Below are 20,636 nucleotides of genomic sequence, written 5' to 3' on the forward strand. Positions count from 1 at the left end.
TCAGCAGTTTAGACCACAGCTCCACCCGCGTCTAGTCAATCAGTGCTCTGTACAGCTACTTTTGCATAAAACTGGCAGAAGTTCTTCCCGTGAGGCTGCTCCTCAAGTGAAAATAGCCATGCATGTGACAACAATATGACAAATGAGTTTCCCCAAATGGGGGTGATTTCTGTTTTTATGCACATCTTTTCTACACATGGAAATGTGGAAATTAGTCAGAGAAACGTAAGTCTATCTTTAAAAATTGCTACACATTTTAGATTTGCTATTGGTACTAGCACCATCCATTCCAACAAATCTATTGACGAAAATTATATATGTAGACTTCTGCTTGCCATAGCGGAAACTTGTGAGGTGTTGGCTTGCAAGGTTTCCGCTGTGCTGAACACACCACATCATGTGGCGTTGCCTTTAAATGCCCATGGCAGGATCCATATTAATGATTAGGGGTGGATCTACACACAGGAAAACCCCCGCTATAATTAAGTCAAAAATTAAATCATTAAAAGAAAAAAAAAACGCTATGGAAAATTGCATAGAATTTTTTTTTTTTTTGCTCTCCAGCGTCGTCTGGTGTTGCATGTTTATAACACATTCAAAACACTGTTTTTTGACTAATCCAACTGAGTCTTAGGTGTGTATGTACTTGTATACTGTTTGCGAGCCCAGATGCAGGGAGCAGGTGGCTGGTGAGACCTGAAGAAAGAAGTGATGTGCCATACCTGTTCCATTAGCACTGACCTATCTCTGATAATCCTAAAAAGCATAATGGTTAATCAAAAAGGGTATAGCTTACTGCTGGGAGTCAAGTTTGCCTAGTCTTCCTAACTGTAGCTATTCCACCTAATTCTGTGGAATTCGAAGGTGATGTTAAATTGATTAGATGAGGCTGCTTCTGGTCTATACAATTTCATATGTGGACACTTTTCATTTATTTGTAATGGGCACTATCCAACTAGCACCCACAACATTACCCAAATGTACTCTTGCAAATGGATGTGACTGTACTTCTGCGAAATTTCCCGCGATATGGCTTTGAAGTGCCACAAAATCCTGCGAAACCAGTTTGTGCAGGGACTGCAATGGGCCACACAGCGGGACGCACAAAATAAACATCTGCTCCCTGAGAAGTAGCAGCTGTACGTTGCCCTGTGCAAGTCTCTTTGAAGGCCCTGCCTTGCCACATTCTTTTGCTTTCTTTCCAGTCGGCAGTTCACCACTTGAGACAAAAATGCTTGGCTGCAGGTAAAACTTAAATAAAAACAGCGGAAGGACCGGGTAGATCGGGGGGTAGAGCATCTGCTTTGCATACATAGAGAAGGTTCTTCATTCAATTCCCATCATGTCCAGTTAGGGCTGGAAATGTCCACTGCCTGAAACCCTGCAGAGCCACTGCCAGCCAGAGAAGACATTATTGGACTACATGGACCGATGATCGGACTCAGTATAAAGAAGCTTCCTATGTTCCTAACATGTTTGCTGTTGTTGTTTAGTCGTTCAGTCGTGTCCAACTCTTCGTAACCCCATGGACCAGAGCACGCCAGGCATTCCTGTCTTCCACTGCCTTCCACAGTTTGGTCAAACTCATGCTGGTAGCTTCGAGAACACTGCGCAACCATCTCGTCCTCTGTTGTCCCCTTCTCCTTGTGCCCTCCATCTTTCCCAACATCAGGGTCTTTTCCAGGGAGTCTTCTCTTCTCATGAGGTGGCCAAAGTATTGGAGTCTCGGCTTCAGGATCTGTCCTTCCAGTGAGCACTCAGGGCTGATTTCCTTCAGAATGGATAGGTTTGATCTTCTTGCAGTCCATGGGACTCTCAAGAGTCTCCTCCAGCACCATAATTCAAAAGCATCAATTCTTTGGCGATCAGCCTTCTTTATGGCCCAGCTCTCACTTCCATGCATCACTACTGGGAAAACCATAGCTTTAACTATACAGACCTAACATGTAGGAAGCAGGTAAAACTAAAGGAAGTAAAATGTATTAAAATATACATGTCCTGTACTTAAGAAAAAGAAAAAGAAAAAGACAGAGACACACACCCCAACAACCCCTTTTTCAGCTTAGTTCCATCAGTATTCTAATACACATACAGAATGAGGAATATTGGTGATGACAGGCATACAATAATATATTCTATTACCGTATTGTACTACTAATACATACTAGTTGCCTACAGCGATAACAAGACACGTATTCTAAAAGCTGTTTAATACTTTTACAACCCTGCATTCTTCTCCCTACATCCTTCGCTCACTTTTCAGTTCCTTTCCCCCCTTGCTCTCCCAGAGCTATTTACAGCTTCTGCTCTAACGATCTTATGTCAGTAAGTGAGCTGGTCAGTAATAAGGCAAGTAAATGAAATACATTAGAAAATTACTTTAGTCAGCAAAGATTTTTAAGCATTATGGAAGAAGCAGGTCTTCAGGGAATATACAAGTGAGAAAAGGGGTAGCTTTCTCTGCAGCCCAGACAAGTCTACAATTTATTTCAAATGTGGGCATTCCGTATACAAGCATATTACCATATTTGTAGTCAACTTCTGATCCAGTAGGAGCAGACTAAAACTTACAAATGTTTGTGGTCAGCATCATGGCAACAGAGACAGATGCATGCTTAGCATTTATATGTTTCCCCATTAAATTCCTGACGTGTTTCACTAACATTGTATTGCAAGTCTGGCATCTAATGACTGTATGAATCATGATTTGAACTAGAGATTTCAAGCTCATAAGCACATGCCCTTAAGCAGCAAACCATCGCACAATGCAACAGAAGTGAGCTGTAGGGCTTAGTTACAAGTGGAAAAGGTCAATTTTCTAGTAATTGCATTGAATTTCATAACTGGGGTGGTGGTGGTGCAGAATGGCAAAGCTGGTGGTTCTTATCTTCAGCTAAGTATGAGCACAGAATAAATCACTCCAGAATTTCAGGCATGGCTTTCAATGGGCTTGGCGTGGCATCACCTGAACTTATGCAGGTAAGAGGATAGCATTGGGAAAGCCTAACGGCAGCGAAGGCTTAATTTTAAAGCAGCCATTGTTGCTGGGAAACCTGGTAATTGTACAATTTCATTTGGTTCAATGGACTGTAGGATACTCCACTACTGTTAAAAGTCTGGGAATGGTAGGATGAATTGAACACTGTCACCAGCCTTCGGTGTAACCACAGCTTTCCTTTCAAGGTATGTTTGAGAAGAGGTAAAAGGCAAAGGACCTCTGGACAGTTAGGTCCAGTCAAAGGTGACTCTGAGGTTGTGGCGCTCATCTCACTTTTCAGGCCGAGGAGCCAGCGTTTGTCTGCAGACAGTTTTCTGGGTCATGTGGCCAGCATGACTAAACCACTTCTGGCACAATGGAACACCGTGATGGAAACCAGAGTGCACAGAAACGCTGTTTACCTTCCTGCCACAGCGATACCTATTTATCTACTTGCGCTGATATGCTTTCAAATTGCTAGGTTGGCAGAAGCTGGGACAGAGGAATGGGAGCTCTGTGGGTTCGAACCACCGACCTTCTGATCGGCAAGCCCAAGAGGCTCAGTGGTTGAGACCACAGCGCCACACGTGTCCCTGTTTGACAAGAGGGGAAGAGCAACAGCAGGTTTAATTCTCCCAAGCACTATTCCCAAGAACTAACTCTTGAGAAAACCCTGAACTTTCTCCAGGTGTTTTCTGAGAATGCTTTGAAAAACCGAGCCAATTATGAATCGAACTGGAGGGAGCTTGCACATCACTAATTAAGTGAGTCAAAAACAGGAAATGATCAGCATGAGGTGTGTTATTGCTGTACGCTGCAGTCAAGTCTTTTGGCTAGCCGGAGGGCCAAACAACTCATTGCACATAAACACGTGTACAGAAGAACCCAGATGTCATTAAAAAACCAAACAGTTTTAGGAGAATAAGATTTGGAGCAGTGAAGCAAGTGAAAGGGAATGTGTTACCCTTCCCTTGCTCATCATTCCTCTGCTCCAAATTGTGCTGGCAGTGAATTTTCACACACCAATGGGGTTCAAGTGATTTGAATCCCAATGGGGAAAAGGCCCTTCACAAAGAGCCACAGAACAGGGAAGGGCTATGCGCATCTTTTGTCACCATTCTAAACTCCCTTTTATAATGCATGTTCAATGTGTAGCGAGCCTCTGATAGGGGCACTGACGCACACATGCAGTGCACAACATGCTGCACATTCACGTGACAGCAGTTGCTTTAAAGAAAGGAAATCTAGCAAGCTGGTAGAGGCAGCCTGATACCAGCTTGGTCATTCGATAAGAGCCAAGTTGCTCAGACTGGAGCAGAGATGTTGCTGAGTTTGGAAATGACCACCTGTCACTACGGAAACAATAAATGACTTCGCATTATGGCTAGGGGCACCATAATCTCAGGACGTTACAAACTGAACCATTCCCCTTTAGCTTGAATGGCAACAACACCCAAGGAAGGGGAGATGCAAAAAAGAGGGTTGCTTCTTGGTAAATTGTATGCATGGCCAACTAAATATCTGGCCTGTGGTCCCTTTACGAGAAACAGTTATGATGCAGGGGGCAGATTCTGGAGAGCTGGTTCTGAGGTATGACCAGAGAAGTTTGTTACCACCCTAGGCAGGCTCTCAAGCCACTTCAAAAATCAATTTTGCTCTACCACTAGCTCAGCTTGTAGTGAGTTCCTACATAAATGGCAGAATACAACACATGGTGTCAGGAGATTGATGGGCCATGACCGTCACGCAGAGCAATGTAAGAAATGTGCAACACAGATGCCTTACTGAGAAGAAGCTCAGTGCAAAGAATCCTGAAAATGTAGCTTACCAGTTTCATCACTTTCCAAGGCGTTTGGAGACTTGGCAGAAGTCCTGCACGTAGGCACAAAACTCAAAAGGCACTAGTATAGGGTGGGAGAGACCTGGCTTGGCACCAGCACACAACATCACAAGCCAGCAGTGCAATGTGGCTGCTAAACAAACTAATAAAATCTCAGGTTATGTTAGCAGAAGCATGGTGCCCGGATCATGGAAAACAATAGTTCCTCTCTATTTGCATTAGTCAAGCCACATCTGGAGTACTGAGCCCAATTCTGGGCACCAATCGCACTAGGAAGAACATAGACAAAGTGGGATGGGTCCAGAGAAGGGCAACCAGGATGGAGGAACTAAATCTTAGGTGGAACAGTTCAAAGATCTGGGGACGTTTAGCCTGGAAAGAACAGTTTATGGGGAGACATGATAGCATTCAAATACCTGAAAGGCTGTTATGCATAAAAGGTGGTGGTGGTTGTTGCTGCTGCAATTTATTACCCACCCTGAGGTCCCAGGGCAGGTTACAACCATTAAAACACAACATTAAAAATAGTGCAAAGCACTACCAAAATTAAAGAAATAAGGCGGGCCCTAGAAAGGTACATCTCAAGTGCCAAAAGCTGGCTGGTTCTGTTACTCCCATATGGCTAATTGAAGGATTATATTCTCACATACAAAGCTGCCTGGGCTATGAGTTCTTTAGGGAAGCTCTTCTCTTGGTCCCACCACCCATATTGGCACGCTTGGTAGGGACATGGGAGAAGGCCTCCTTGGCAGCTGCTCCCAGACTTTGGAACTCCATCCCTAGAGAAGCTAGACTGGCCCCCCTCTTGTCTTTTCACTGGCAGATGAATACTTGCCTGTTCCAACAGGCTTTCTGGAACTGACTGTTTTAATGAGGGGACTGTTGCTGTACTGTTTTTGTTGTGATTGTACAGTATGCTTTTAATAGAACATATGTGTGTGTGTATAGATAGCTATATATAGAGATAGAGACACGTGTAGTGCCTAACTTTTTAAAAAACCTAGGGGTTTTTTTTAGCTGTTCTTATTTTATCTGCAAGCTGCCTTGAGTCCCTGCCAGGGGAAAAGGTAGAGAGTGAATGAATAAATGAATGAATGAGTCTTTGGAGGGTGGTCAGGACTAGAACTACTGAGTGAATATTGCATGGAAGCAGATTTCAGGGAAACATTAAAATTAACTTCTTAATGGTAACAGCTGATTGTCCGAGCAACACTTGCAAAGTGGTGCGCTCTTTCTGTGGAAATATTAAGCTGTCAGCCAAGAATGCTATAACTGCATCCTCCACTACAGTTCTTGCATGAAGCAAAGGCTTGGACTAGAAGACCTCCGTGGTCCCTTCCAACTCTTACGATTCCACAATTCTGCACGGTATTTCAGCTAGGAACTCCTTGTGGATAAAGCTTTGCATCTAATTTAAGTTTTTTAAAAAGCAACCCTTTCCTTCATGCCTCTCCCCCTATCTGTTGCTTCTGGAAGGTTAGTTTCAAGGAAAGGGAAGGAGAAAGGCATACTGGGTGGTTGTGACTTCTGTGAGCCCCCAGATAACATTCAGAAAGAACTACAATGGTACCTCTGGTTACGAACTCAATTCGTTCTAGAGGTCCGTTCTTAACCTGAGGTACCACTTTAGCTAATGGGGCCTCCTGCTGCCGCCGTGATGCTGGCACATGATTTTTGTTCTCATCCTGAGGTAAAGTTCTTAACCTGAGGTACTACTTCCGGGTTAGCAGAGTCTGTAACCCAAAGTGTTTGTAACCCGAGGTGTTTGTAATCCGAGGTACCACTGTATTACAAAGTGAGTCTCAGGGAACTGAGTCATCTCCGCATCAGAGTCTTGAGGATTTATAGGATCAGGTGAAATGCAACTGACTGGTTCTCTGCGTCACCTGACCATTATGGAAGGGTAAAGGTAAAGTTAAAGGGACCCCTGACCATTAGGTCCAGTCGTGACCGACTCTGGGGTTAGGGCGCTCATCTCGCTTTATTGGCCGAGGGAGCTGGCATATGGAAGGGTAAGTCCCTGTAATTCCTTGCGGCTAACAGCATTGTTGGTGTCTAACTGATTTCATGTGTTTCAATTGTACTTTTTTCGTACTGCCATGTTTGCTGTCCTGGGTTCCTTTGGAGGAAGAGCAACATAAAACAACAACCACCATCACAGCAGATAGCAGCCCAGTGGTAACAGTGGCTCAGAGCCTAAGACAGTTGTGTCTAGCTGCCACAGTTCCCAATTTGAGACCAATGGTGCTTTGCAATCTAGTCTCAGTCTGCTCTCAGACTGGTCTCCAGCCCAACAATCTGTGTTTGTAATGTCACTGTACATGAGAAATAACGTAAAAACAACGTGGCATCTGAACTAGGGCGCAAGGGTAGCATGTGTGGGTGACAACAGTATTTGTAGATTAGAGGCAAATCCAACAAGCTCTAAAGCTGACAGGCATGGCATCTGGATTCAGTCTTTGAAAACTTATCCTGTATATTCCACGCTTTCAAATTCTTCATTTTGAATGTGGCTTTCTCCAGCACTAAATATATGACTGACATCCTATTCAATATTCCTTTGGAAGTGGGGGGAAAACAACAACCGGGTTCCCAGAAACTTGTCTTGAATTAATGGTCCAACTACAACCAAAGTTAAGAAAAAGGCAACACTTTCAACATAAAAGGTCCACTGCAGTTTTTGCCTTGCCACATGGTAAAATGAATGAGGCTTGCTTACTTACACACACACACACACACACACACACACACACACACACACACAATTCTTGACAACAGATTGGCAGCATCCTTTTTCTGTTTCAGCAGTACATATAATTAAAACATATACACCATGTGATCTCCTAAGTCTCTAATGACAGACTGTTGTGTTAGCAAGAACAATAAAACGAGCTTTTAAGGGCTGTTCTTTAGAATCATGCCAGGACCTGCCCTTGGAGTAAATCTCTTTTTTTTCTCTGCCTGCACTCCTGCGCCAGGGATTTTGTGCTGCACCTTTAGTCAATCAACACACTCTTTGTCGCATCTGTTGGTTCCATTTCTGTTTCTCTGACTTTTATGTCCAGTTAATAAGCACCTACGCAATAGCAGTAGCTTAGACAGGTCACCCCACCCATTTCAAAGCAGCTATTCCAAAACTGATGCTTCTTGGCTTTGGCAGGTGGTTAGCGAATGTGGAGCAAGAAGAAATCCCAGCAACCACGTGCAATGCAATCCTACACATGTCCACCTGGATGCAATGGGACTTATTCTCAGATAAATGTATATAAGATTGTTGCTCTATTCTAATTTCATGCCACAAGGCAAGCAACCCTATACTTAGAAATCCCTTACAGATGCCTTTCTAGTCTCTTAAAACCCACTGATGATTCTTCCACGCCTTCTCTAGATAGCTTTTAACCTTACTAAAATTGTTATTTTAAAAATATAAATTTGACTTGGAACTTAAGCATGGTTCCTCTTATCAGTGCTCACTTCCTTTAGGTTCCTCAGATCATACACAATGCCCTTCCAAAGTCTCCCATGTTAGGTCCCCCGCCCTCCTCTCACCCCCAAATTCCAGTTTCTGATACTCACGGTATGATTTCCATATTGGGGGCTGATACTCTTCGGCATCTAAAATAGGGACAAAAGAAAAAAACAGTCAACCAAAAGCTCAGTGAACCTTTCGGCATGTAACTCCTGTACAGAACTGAAGAGAACTAGATGTTACCATTGGATTTAGCGCAATATATGATATCCCCTCCCCACAATATTTGTCATTTCATAGGAGTTGTGTAGGTACCCTGTCACAGATGATAATAATAATAATAATAACAATAATAATAATTTATTATTTATACCCCACCCATCTTTCAACAAAATATTAAAATACAGTAATGCATCAAACATTAAAAGCTTCCCTAAACAGGGCTGCCTTCAGGTGTCTTCTAAAAGTCTGGTTGTTGTTCTCTTTGACATCTGGTGGGAGGGCGTTCCACAGGGCGGGCGCCACTACTGAGAAGGCCCTCTGCCTGGTTCCCTGTAATAAGAAATTTAACTGGGAGAGGATCCTGTGCGTCAGAGTATGAAACCTAAACCTCCCCTGTCCATTTCCCTCATGTGTCCAAGGAAAGGAACGGGGTGGAGAGCATGAAGGCCCATGGATACAGAGAAACTACCCTGCAAAATAGGGGAAACTGTGTACTGGCTGAACATCCCTCCAATACACAGCAGGTAGAAGCAGTGCCCCTTCTCACAGTGTAATGATGCAGGTTGCTGTGAGGGCTCCCTGTGGGCCACAAATCCTGAAATCGTTTGGGGTTTTTTTAACCAGGGCATACTCCACGATACACCTGTGAAGTACAACTATACCTGTGAAGTACAACTACCTTTGTATACAAACACCAAACACTTTATTTTACCTATTGACTCTGTTATTATTCGGAATACGTGAGTCGACGTATATGGAGCAGAAAGAATGTCACAGGCAAATACCAATACCAACAGTATTGTACCTATAGCGGATGAGCATGCCTTGTTTTGATGACCACATCCTGTCCATGAACGCAAGGTCATAGACATCAGGGGGAAGGTGGGACAGGCCACGGAACGCAGATTGGACGAACATTTAAACTTCTGTAGCTGCTCACATTTACATTCATGCATAAGCACCCAGTTTACTTTGCTTCAGCAAAGGTGGCCATTTATTTCTGCTATGGCATCGTATAGGCTGCTTCTGCAATGTGTATCATTATAATGATAAATACAATGACCGAGTAGACTGTATCATTAATCTAGAGACAATATGCAGGTTAATTAAAACAATCTGATGTTTTCTATTCCTATGCTACTTATGGTAATGAAAAATCCAAGCACATTTCCTGAGCTCACACATATTTGTGCATTATATATACCTACATACACAGTCGGTATGCCGTGCAAGTGATTAACTGCAGTGTGCTTTTAAAAATGAGACTATGCATTTGAGGCAATAAACTCTAGCAATATATAGATACATTTATCATCTACTCCTCCACACAATTCTCCAACCACTTAACTCTCAAAACAATCACTTTAACACTAGGCCGCTCTGGCTGGGGCTTTCTACATTTCTTATAGTCAATGTCTAACATAATTCTGTTTCCCTAATATTGGGATGTATCATTAATTTGCAAAATGGATATACTTAAAATAAATGCAGAGTTAACCATATTTCATCAATAATTCTAAATGCTATACGCTGCAAGCTTGATTGCATCTGGTGTTGCTACTGTTCATTCAGCTGATCTTACGTTTATCATTATGGTTTCTTTCTATACAAATAAGCTGTTTCACAGCAATTTTTAATCCCGTTTTTTGCATCTATCCTTCAAAGTAAGGATGGATGGCCAGAAATGACTTCTCCCCCCCTCTCCCAATACCCAAGTCTGTGTCGTTGGATGCTTATTAAATTATCTTATTAACATCAGCTTTGATCATAGTAACTAGATAATCCTTGGGATAATACTGTATGTACCGGTATGTAAAGACAAATGCGCTGACACATTGTAGAAGTAAAACACTTGTTTTCCGTTGCAGTACTACTGTGCAATCCACACTTTCATTTGCAATCTTACTTCAGGAAACAAGCCAAGTACAATCTTATTATGAAGCCGAAAGAGGTAGCCTTTTTAAGCTAATGAGCATTAAAAGGAAGACGGAATTTTATGAGACGCTCACATTCCTATTAAAGTAAACATGTGGGAAACTAATAAAAAAAGGGCTGGTTTGATGAGCAAATGGCTGGAAGAGTTTTATCTGTATTTTCATATTCTGCTGCAACAGAATATCAAGACTAATGCAGACTATTGGAAAGCTATGTTTGTGAAGATTTGCAACTGTGACACGAATAAACTTTCTGTAAAGCAAAAAACAGAACTGCACATAGACAGCTGATACTAAGATGGGAATAGTGACAAATGACACAACTTAATTCTGTTACTATCTTGTTGTGATATATTATTTTTATTATCGTAAGCAGCCTTGAGAATACTTAGAATGAAGGGCAGCACAGAAAACTGCTCCATGTCGCTGCCATTGATGTCAAGAGTAGGCGGTACAACAGTGTTCAGTAGTAATGAACACATCAGACAAAGGGGGGCATCTGACACTCTCTTACTTGGAACCTGAACTTACTTCAGAGGAAGCACAAATAAGCTATAAGGTTTGATAAATGTGCAGCATGTGTGAATGCTGCGTGCAAGTGGTATGTAAATGACACACGCTTGGACTATTGCAACGCGCTCTATGTGGGGCTACCTTTGAAGGTGACCCAAAAACTACAACTAATCCAGAATGTGGCAGCTAGGCTGGTGACTGGGAGTGGCGGCCGAGACCATGTAACACTGGTCCTGAAAGACCTACATTGGCTCCCAGTATGTTTCCAAGCACAATTCAAAGTGTTGGTGCTGACCTTTAGAGTCCTAAACAGCTTTGGCCCTGTATATCTGAAGGAGTGTCTCCACCCCCATCGTTCAGCCCGGACACTGGGGTCCAGTGCTGAGGGCCTTCTGGCGGTTTCCTCACTGAGAGAAGTGAGGTTACAGGGAACCAGGCAGAGGGCCTTCTCGGTAGTGGCGCCTTCCCTCCCATCAGATGTCAAGGAAATAAACAACTATCTGACTTTTAGAAGACAACTGAAGGCAGCCCTGTTTACGGAAGTTTTTAATGTTGATGTTTTATTGTGTTTTTAATATTCTGTTGGGAGCCATCCAGAGTGGCTGGGGAAGCCCAGCCAGGTGGGAGTGGTATAAATAATAAATTTATTATTATTATTAGTAGTAGTAGTAGTAGTATTATCAAATTTATGAATGTATGGGTATGCATATGCATCCTTGTTGAAGCTGTCTAATTTTAACATTGCTGGTCTGTCGCTCATTGGCATGCATCCACCATGTGTCTCCAACTGTTCACCTTCACACTTCATGACGTTTAGCACTGCAAACACCAGCATACACACGGTCCTGATTACTATGTGTATGTGCGTGGAATGGTTTCAGATAAAGTATTAAAGGGAAAAGGAAAAAAAAGCACAGAGATGTCCACAGATACCTGCTTATTATCTCCCATCCACTTCAAAATGCTCTGAATTAGCATACAGTGGCATTTGCTTTGAAAGGCAATTATATTCTGAACAATTAAATCATAAGTGAATTGTTTGCTTTACGCTGTGTACTGAACCACTTACCAATTACTGGTGTTTACTATCCCAGTCTTATCGGGACAATCAGTGCAATACATTAAAAATGGCAACTGCTTTAATCCTTTTGTTTGTGTTAGGCTCTCTCATGTATGCATACATTTTACTATCTTAAATCACCAGTGAGAGAGAGAGAGAGAGAGAGTTGCTATTATGTCTGAAGATTGTTTGGGGTATGCATTTGCTATTCTTTGTTTGTTTGATTACTAGTATTTGAAGTATCGTTTCAGAAAGGTGTTCAAACTTTTCCAAAGGGTAAATAACATCAGACGAAAGGAACATTCTTGAAACATCCTTGGAAAAAGTCAAGCTGCATCCCACTGGAGTACAAAATGGAGAACGCTATAATTAATAATTATAGAGGGAATATAAAATCACTACTTGAACAGCCTATAGGCCCAATAACTTTACTACTTCTGCTGATATAACTTGTTCTCCCTGGGATCTTTTGGTCCCAGGAGGACTGAAGAACGGCGGGACAAGAATCTTCTTATCATGCCCTGGTGGATCCAAAGTCTTTGAGAGAGGGAGAAGTAGGATCTTGATTTTGGGAAGATAGTTGCTTTTCAGCAAGCCAGTTTCTGGGCCATCTGAGAACCTTGGCGGAAGGACAATTTAAAAATGGAATAAACGATATGATGACCTGACCAAGAAACCATGGACCAGAGAGCAAAAATGTGGTTCAGGCAAGTATGGAGAGCGAAGAAAGGGAATGAGAGAGTTATTAGAGCTGAGGAACCTGGCAAAATAGGCAGGGTGAAGTGAGGAAATTATCGTGACCTGAATACAGTAAAATGCTTTGCTGCCAAAAGTCAGCTAGCAGGAAGGGGAAATTTATACAGGGATAGGAAAGGGCACAAATCATAGCGGATTGGGATGCAGCAAGGCAAACAGCCAGTAAAATGACTTGAGTCCAAGGAGTCCAATGGCTTTCCACAAGGATGCAGCTGCTCAGGGTCTTGACTCCAGCCCAGCTCCTGGAATGCCTGAGATTCAAGCCTGTCAGTGGCCGAGGACCTTGGCAAACATCCATGCACACTAAGAGGTTTTGTTCATCACTCCGTCTATTTCTGATGTTCATGCTGTTGCTTGGGTAGCCAAAACGCACCACCCATTCGAAAGCGGCAAGTACCAGCAGACTTGGGGAGACACAAAGGTTTGCAGAAGTACAAAAATAAATGGTGCTGGAACTGGGAGGACTCTACAATGAAACACTTTGTTTCAGGACCACCCTATTTGATTCTGTTTCTATTTTCTAGAACTTCCCAGAAACAGTATTTATTTAGTGTGGGCAATGATCCCCTCCCAGTGTATTATTTATGCCCTATATACATAATAGATTCCTATACGGCCTAGGACCTTCGTACCTACGGGACCGCCTCTCCTGGTATGTCCCACAGAGGAACTTACGGTCTTCAAACAAAAACATCTTGAAGGTCCTAGGCCACAGAGAGGTTAGGCTGGCCTCAACCAGAGCCAGGGCTTTTTCGGCTGTGGCTCCGATCTGGGGGAACGCTCTGTCACAAGAGACTAGGGCCCTGCGGGATTTGACATCTTTCCGCAGGGCCTGCAAGACAGAGCTGTTCCACCAGGGCACAGCCTGACTCCCTCCTTTGGCAATCCTCACAGAACTCTAGCCCAATTGGTTGCCATTAATCTGATTGGAATTAATTTTATAATGAAATGATTTTAGAATGTGTATCATTTTATTGTTGTTGGCCACTCTAAGCCCGGCTTCGGCTGGGGAGGGCGGGATATAAATAAAATTTTATTATTATTTATTTATTATAGAATTGTAGAGTTGGAAGGGACCCTGAGGATCATCTAGCCCAACCCCCTTGCACTGCAGGAATGTGCAACTGTCCCTGGCACCCGGAGGGTCCCCTCCCACTGCAGAAAATAGAACTGAAAGAAACGATCTGCTGTAGTTGATAAAATAGGTTGCTGCCAGTGCCTGGCTGCAGGGTATGGGTGCCCACAGCAATTTCTCTGCTTTGCAAATGTGGCTATGGGCCTCATCTGGCAACCCTTGATTTAAATAAAGTATGAGCATTTATTCGAACAACCACGCTCCACCTTACTGTAGCAATGTTTTCTGAAGAGCACTATCTCAAATTGTAAAAAGTCTACATATCTGACTACATAAAATATTGGACAGAACAGCTTACATGAAACAAATTGAACAGGGGAAGGTTCATGGATGTTTTGTACTTCTTTTTTAAAATAGTTTTTATTGATTTTTACATGTTTATCTTCATCACAATAGCATCATCTCGAATATAAACACAAAACCAAATAACCCTCTCCCCACTACAACTTACCTCAACTTCCTCATCTGGTTTGTTGCATAATAGTACCCCCTGATTTTTTGTTATATCTTAATATTGTATTCTCTAAAGTAGATCCTTTCTTTATTCTGTTTGGTAATTGTCTGGACACATAAAATATCAGGCAGAACAGCTTACATCAGTGATGGCCAAACTCGGCCCTCCAGATGTTTTGGGACTAAAATTCCCATCATCTCTGACCACTGGTCCTGTTAGCTAGGGATCATGGGAGTTGTAGTCCCCAAACAGCTGGAGGGCCAAGTTTGGCCATCACTGGCTTACATGAAACAAATTGAACAGGGGAAGGTTTGTGGATGTTTTGTACTTCTAAAGTGGGTTTTCCTTTTGGGGTGGGGAGTATGCGCATAGCAAAAGTGCTCTCATATCTCAAATCCAGGCAGTGACGCTTCTCCAGTAACTTGTGTTTAGGTAACAGCAGAACTTCGCAACGAGTGTATTTCCAGTCCTGAACAACCGGTACTTTAGGTCATTTCCCCCCCCCCCCAATGAATCTTTGTTGTTACAGTGACACAGCAATGTAGTCAAATCTGATTGGCTATGTGCATGACATCATTTGTAGAAAGACAAAGATGCACCCAAGTAGCAGCCAACTGGGGCAGTGAACAATGAGCTTGCATGAATAGAGATCATCTCCCCCTTGTTTTCATACCAACGCTTCGTTTTTTGTGCCAAACACGTTAGCCTCCAAACATTTGGCACCACTCAACCATAGGACAGAAAGAGGAAAACCAAACTCCGTAACACTTTGAAATTATTGTCCTAACCTTCCCCCCCACAAGTATCAACTTTGTGACAACTGAAATTGACAAACCACTGAACAGGAAATGCTATGAAAATATTTTCATAATTCATTGTCAAGCACGGCTGATTTTTCACAGCTAAGAGCAACCAGTCTCTATAGCATATACATGCTGCTAATAGTTTTCAATGCAAAAATCAGAATTATAATATATCTTATTCTATTAATTCATTTTAATATATGAGTTAATTTAATAAAAAAAGTTTATGAACAAATTATATTGTGTTTGCCGTCTGCTAATCCCACAGGAAGATATGAGGAATCTGCACCCTAATGGGCTCTGAGTTTATTGTAAGATGGATGATATAAAAATTCCTGCTTAATCTTGTGATTAGGATTTCACAAAATCTCAAAATATTATATGGAAGAAAACGATTACATTTAGTAAACTTTGCTCTTATTTACTGTATGAAATGTGGTTTGAATTAAAAAGGAAGAATTCCTGAAAAGTATTCCAAACTGAACACAATTTCTCTCCCAATGTTCACATTCAGATGTACAGAATCTGTACAGAATCATCCTGAGAATTAGAGCATGTTAGAATTTGTTTAAGCATACCTTACACAGTTTACACATGGTTCAATCTACCTATCAATTAGAAATTAGAAATTGGGGCCAAATCTACAGGCTTCAAAAGTAAATATGGAACCACGAATACCTCTATTGTATAATTTTCAGGAAACTCCATGCTTTCACATTTTTAGAGTGCCCTAGCAGCAACTGACCGAAAATGATCACAGGGAATATTTCAATTAGAAATGCTGTTGCAGGAACGGTTCCAGTTTCTGCAACGTAGTCATAAGTTAACAAAATGTCCATTTATTTGCCTAAGGGAAGCTGATATGTTCCCTGAAAACTTATTAACCTTTAGCAAAATCCAAACCACTGCTTTCGCTCACTCAGTTGTGCCTGACACATGTCATTTTATCATCTCTGTCACTGGGAACATGTTCACTTCTCCCACTAGTCAAGGGTAAATGAGGTGATCCAATCCTGTTCCTATAACTGACTGAGAAAAGCAATGCACAGCCTGACCTGAATAGCTCTTAGACTCAATCTTACCTAAATGTACAGCAGTTTTATTCACTAGCAATTTGCAAATGTAATGAAATGCATTCAACTTGGAGAAAAGAAACTAGGGTGCCATATTCAGCACGCTACAAACAAACAGGAGCTAAAAGACAAAAAAAGGAGGGAACTCAACTCACGAGAAATCAGCCATACAATGATCAACATTCTATACTCAAAACAACACTTCTACAAATATGGAGTGAAATACTCTAGACTATTGGCAAACAGGTGTAGGAAAAAATCACTCAAAACAAGAATACACTGCATCACCAAAAAAGACAGCAACATAACATTCTCCTCCACAGAAATAACCTCAGAATTTGTGGAATTTTACTCCAACGTATACACTTCCCACAACCCACCAGAGGAGGAAATCAAAAAATTCCTAGGAGGACTCACCATGCCAACCTTAACTGATGAAGAAGATTCATGGACAGTCCTATTACACCAGAGGAAATAGATACTGTCCTCATAAACCTGAAATGACTCAAAGCCCCAGGCCCAGAAGGCTTTACAGCAGAATTCTATGAGCAATTCAAAGAACCCCTGATGCCCTACATGACCTGCCTATTTAACAACATCATAAAAGGGGGGGCCCATTCCTAAAACCTGGACCTCCTCCAAAATAGTCTCTATTCCAAAACAACTCAAAGACAGCCTCAAAGTAGAATCATACCACCCAATCTCATTAATAAACCAAGACTACAAGATATTCACATTAATCTTGGCTAATTGCCTAAAAAAAATTCCTACGGAAATTAATAGCCCCAGACCAGATTTGCTTTGTCCCTGGCAGCAATATAACAGACCCCATTAGGAAACTACTGAATCTGATCAAACACAGCATGGCAACTAACCTCCCACTGACAATTAAGTCCCTATACATCCTTCAAAGCTTTTGATTGCCTAGAATGGAAATGCCTATTAGCAGTACTAACGAACATGAAATTTGGTCCCAACTTCTTACAAACCCTCAAACAAATCTACTCCCAAGCCTCAGCAAAATGCGGAAGTAACAATATGGACTCTAATATCATAGCAATTCAAAGCAGTAACTAGGCCCTTGACAACCTCCGAAAACCTCCTCCTAACAACAAACGGACACGGCAAGGGGATGGTATCCACAATATACAAAATACTGCTACAAAATCCCACAAACCCCCTCGACATAATCAAAAAACAATGGGAGGACAACATAGGCTAGGAAATTAACCCCACCCAATGGACTGGAATGTGGTCTAACCTCCCTTAAATCCATCTCAGCTAAAAGAAAAAACTCAACCTGAAACTCACTTACAGATGGTACCTGACACCATGGAAACCAGCACTGATATGCCCAGAAGCCTCACCAAAATGCTGGAAAGGCTGCACCTCCACAGGCACATACCTCCACATGTGGTGGGAATGTCCCAAAATCCAACTCTTCTGGACATCAGTCATATAGGAAATATACAAAATAACTAAGCAAGTACAGTGGTACCTCGGGTTAAGTACTTAATTCGTTCTGGAGGTCTGTACTTAGCTTAAAACTGTTCTTATCCTGAAGCACCACTTTAGCTAATGAGACCTCCCGCTGCCGCCAGTGCACGATTTCTGTTCTCAACCCGAAGCAAAGTTCTTAACCTGAAGCACTATTTCTGGGTTAGCGGAGTCTGTAACCTGAAGCGTATGTAACCTGAAGCGTATGTAACCCGAGGTACCACTGTATTAGAAGCCACCCCAGAACTGGCCCTACTGAACATCTTCCAGGATAATAATGCTCACTCACATAAAGAGCTCATAGCCCACCCACTCTCAGCAGCCAGAAACACCAAAGCCAGACACTGGAGAGACCTGTCAGGAGTAAAATAAAACTGCTTCCAAACAAGCCAGTAGCCAGATGTGAGTGTAACAAAAGAGCATTATACATTAGAAGCTGAGGATTAATTCACATGCTTAATTAATTAATTTAACAAGTCTTACCCACTTCATATACAATCACAAAAGAATACGAGGCAGATAAAATTATAACCAAAGAATAGAAAAAACACACATCCGCATTGCCATGAAACTCCAACTAACAAAGGGCTGGGTGAATTACCAAGTCTTCAGCTGGTACCAAAAGTTGAACAGAATTGGGGCCATTCATATCTCAGAGGGGTGGGAATTCCAAAGCTGGGCTGCCACCAGTGAGAAGGCTTCAGCTAAATGCAGCACAGCCAGGCATGCCTCTCTTGCAGAGCTTAGCAACTGGGCAGGTCTACACGAAATCGAGTGTACTCTTAGATATCCGGAGTTCAAGTTCAACAGGACTTTATAAACCAATACAACTATGAAGCAGGCTCAGTAGCATATTGGCAGCCAGTGAAAAATGTTTATCTGCTCATGGTACATTACCCAGTAGGAAACTTTGTCATAGGGCTCATTCTACTTTCCACAAACCAACTTCAAGGGTATAGAGTATATCATGGGAATCCAGTCTTAAGGTTACCAGCACATGGGCCGCAGTGGCAAGGCTCTATGTCCATGGATGAACAAACCTGGTGTGCCAGACATATACCATAGAGGACACTGGAATCTCCAGAGACACTAATGTATCTAGGGGCACTCCCAGGAGCCCCAGACTACATACCTGTTGGTTCAGAAGGACTTCCAGAAAAGAAAACCTACCCAATTCCTGGTCCTGGTTATGGCCCTCCCACATGACCGCTGTCTCGTCAGGATTCAGCTTCAACTTATTGGTCCACATCCAGCCAAACACTGAGTCCAGGATGTGCACAGCCTCACCCGACTCAATTGATACAGAGAAACAGAGCTGAGTGTTTTAGAGGCAACAACAACATGGACTTGGCATCTGCTGGCATTTTGGAACATATAATTACCATAGACATCCGCCTTTGTGCTAACTTTTACTAGAGTTTGGGGTTTCTGGGCTCTTGTTTAGCTGGTGCTACCTACTGCCTATGTTTTTTCGGCATGATGCAAAAACTGCTAGAAATGTGTAACAGTGTGTTTAGTAACTTATCTTGTATACCCTGATTCAACAGAAGCCAAAGCAAATCTCTCCGTCTCTTTAGTCCTGAAATGTAACCTATAAGCGCATCTCAGTGACTGCAATGAAAAGGCTGAAAATTAAGCTCTATGTTAAATTTGCTACAAAAGGCAGAATCTTCAAAGAGAAACATTCAGGTTACCATCCTATAGCACAGGAATGGCGAATCTTTCATAGCTAGCTTTCTGAGAGCTGGGGACCATTCTGTTGGAAGAGGAAAAATGGGCAGAAGAGGATGGGGCTCTTCCATCTGTATAATACAGCTACGTTTCAGCTGTACCAAATGAGGGGTGTTGCCTGTGGAAAGCCTACCGGGTTGGAAAGCAGGGCATTCAGATTCCAGAACTGAGGTTCCCTATCCCTGCTAAGACATTTACCTAGATCCTAGAAGAAAGCCCCACTGAATGCCATGGAACTTACCTCTGGGTACAAATGCATGGGATCGCACTGTTATATCTGTGCTGAGCGTTTTGCTGACTTATTTTATTTAAGCTTGGTTATGAAACATATAGGGACGCAGGTGGCGCTGTGGGTTAAACCACAGAGCCTAGGGTTTGCCGATCAGAAGGTCGCGGTTCGAATCCCCACGACGGGGTGAGCTCCCGTTACTCGGTCCCTGCTCCTGCCAACCTAGCAGTTCGAAAGCACATCAAAGTACAAGTAGATAAATAGGTACCGCTCCGGCGGGAAGGTAAACGGCGTTTCCGTGCGCTGCTCTGCTTCGCCAGAAGCAGCTTAGTCATGCTGGCCACATGACCCGGAAGCTGTACGCTGGCTCCCTTGGCCTATAGAGCGAGATGAGTGCCGCAACCCCAGAGTCAGCCACGACTGGACCTAATGGCCAGGGGTCCTTTTACCTTTACCTATGAAACACATAAACAGCATCTTTGGGCTCAGGTTTTAACTGTTCCTAAAACTGTGTTACCGGTTGTACGAGAGTCTTATCATCAGCCTGAAAACCCTCAAGATAGGTTAGTAGGCATAATAAGTTGGTGTTAACATTTACATCCTTCAGTAATGTGCTTTTTTTTTTTAACGGACTTGCAAAACTTATCATTTTTGGCTTACCCCAAAGCCTAGCACATTTTCTTGAAGAGTTGCAGTTATTTTACAGGATGTCTCTAAGGCATGTCCTAATTCCGGAGTTCTGCTAATTATCTCCCTAGGAGTGCTGTTCTTGCAAAATAATTAATATTCCAAATATTAAACAGCCTTCTGTTTGAATTTAAAAAGCACTGCCATCAAACAAATCACATTCTGGAAAATATGTCAACCAAGTTACAATTTTTATTAAATTCTAGAAAACAGCAATAACAGCTAAAGAAACTCTGATCATTTCCTCGTGAAATAG

General features: G+C 42.4%; 1 protein-coding gene across 3 annotated transcripts in view; it reads right to left on the reverse strand.

Annotated features, from left to right (window-relative positions):
- CHN2 (chimerin 2) overlaps positions 1-20,636 on the reverse strand; it is a 147,911-nt gene that overhangs the window by 82,063 nt on the left and 45,212 nt on the right. For 2 of the 3 annotated variants that reach the window (XM_083578790.1, XM_083578792.1), the window contains exon 2: positions 8,394-8,432. In XM_083578790.1, the coding sequence (XP_083434916.1) occupies positions 8,394-8,432 (39 nt within the window). Of the gene's footprint in view, positions 1-974; positions 1,342-8,393; positions 8,433-20,636 lie in introns of those variants that run through there. The other variant, XM_083578793.1, reaches the window with a different exon arrangement.

The sequence above is a fragment of the Podarcis filfolensis genome, assembly GCF_964270895.1.
Source record: "Podarcis filfolensis genome assembly, chromosome: 12".
Taxonomy (NCBI): domain Eukaryota; kingdom Metazoa; phylum Chordata; class Lepidosauria; order Squamata; family Lacertidae; genus Podarcis; species Podarcis filfolensis.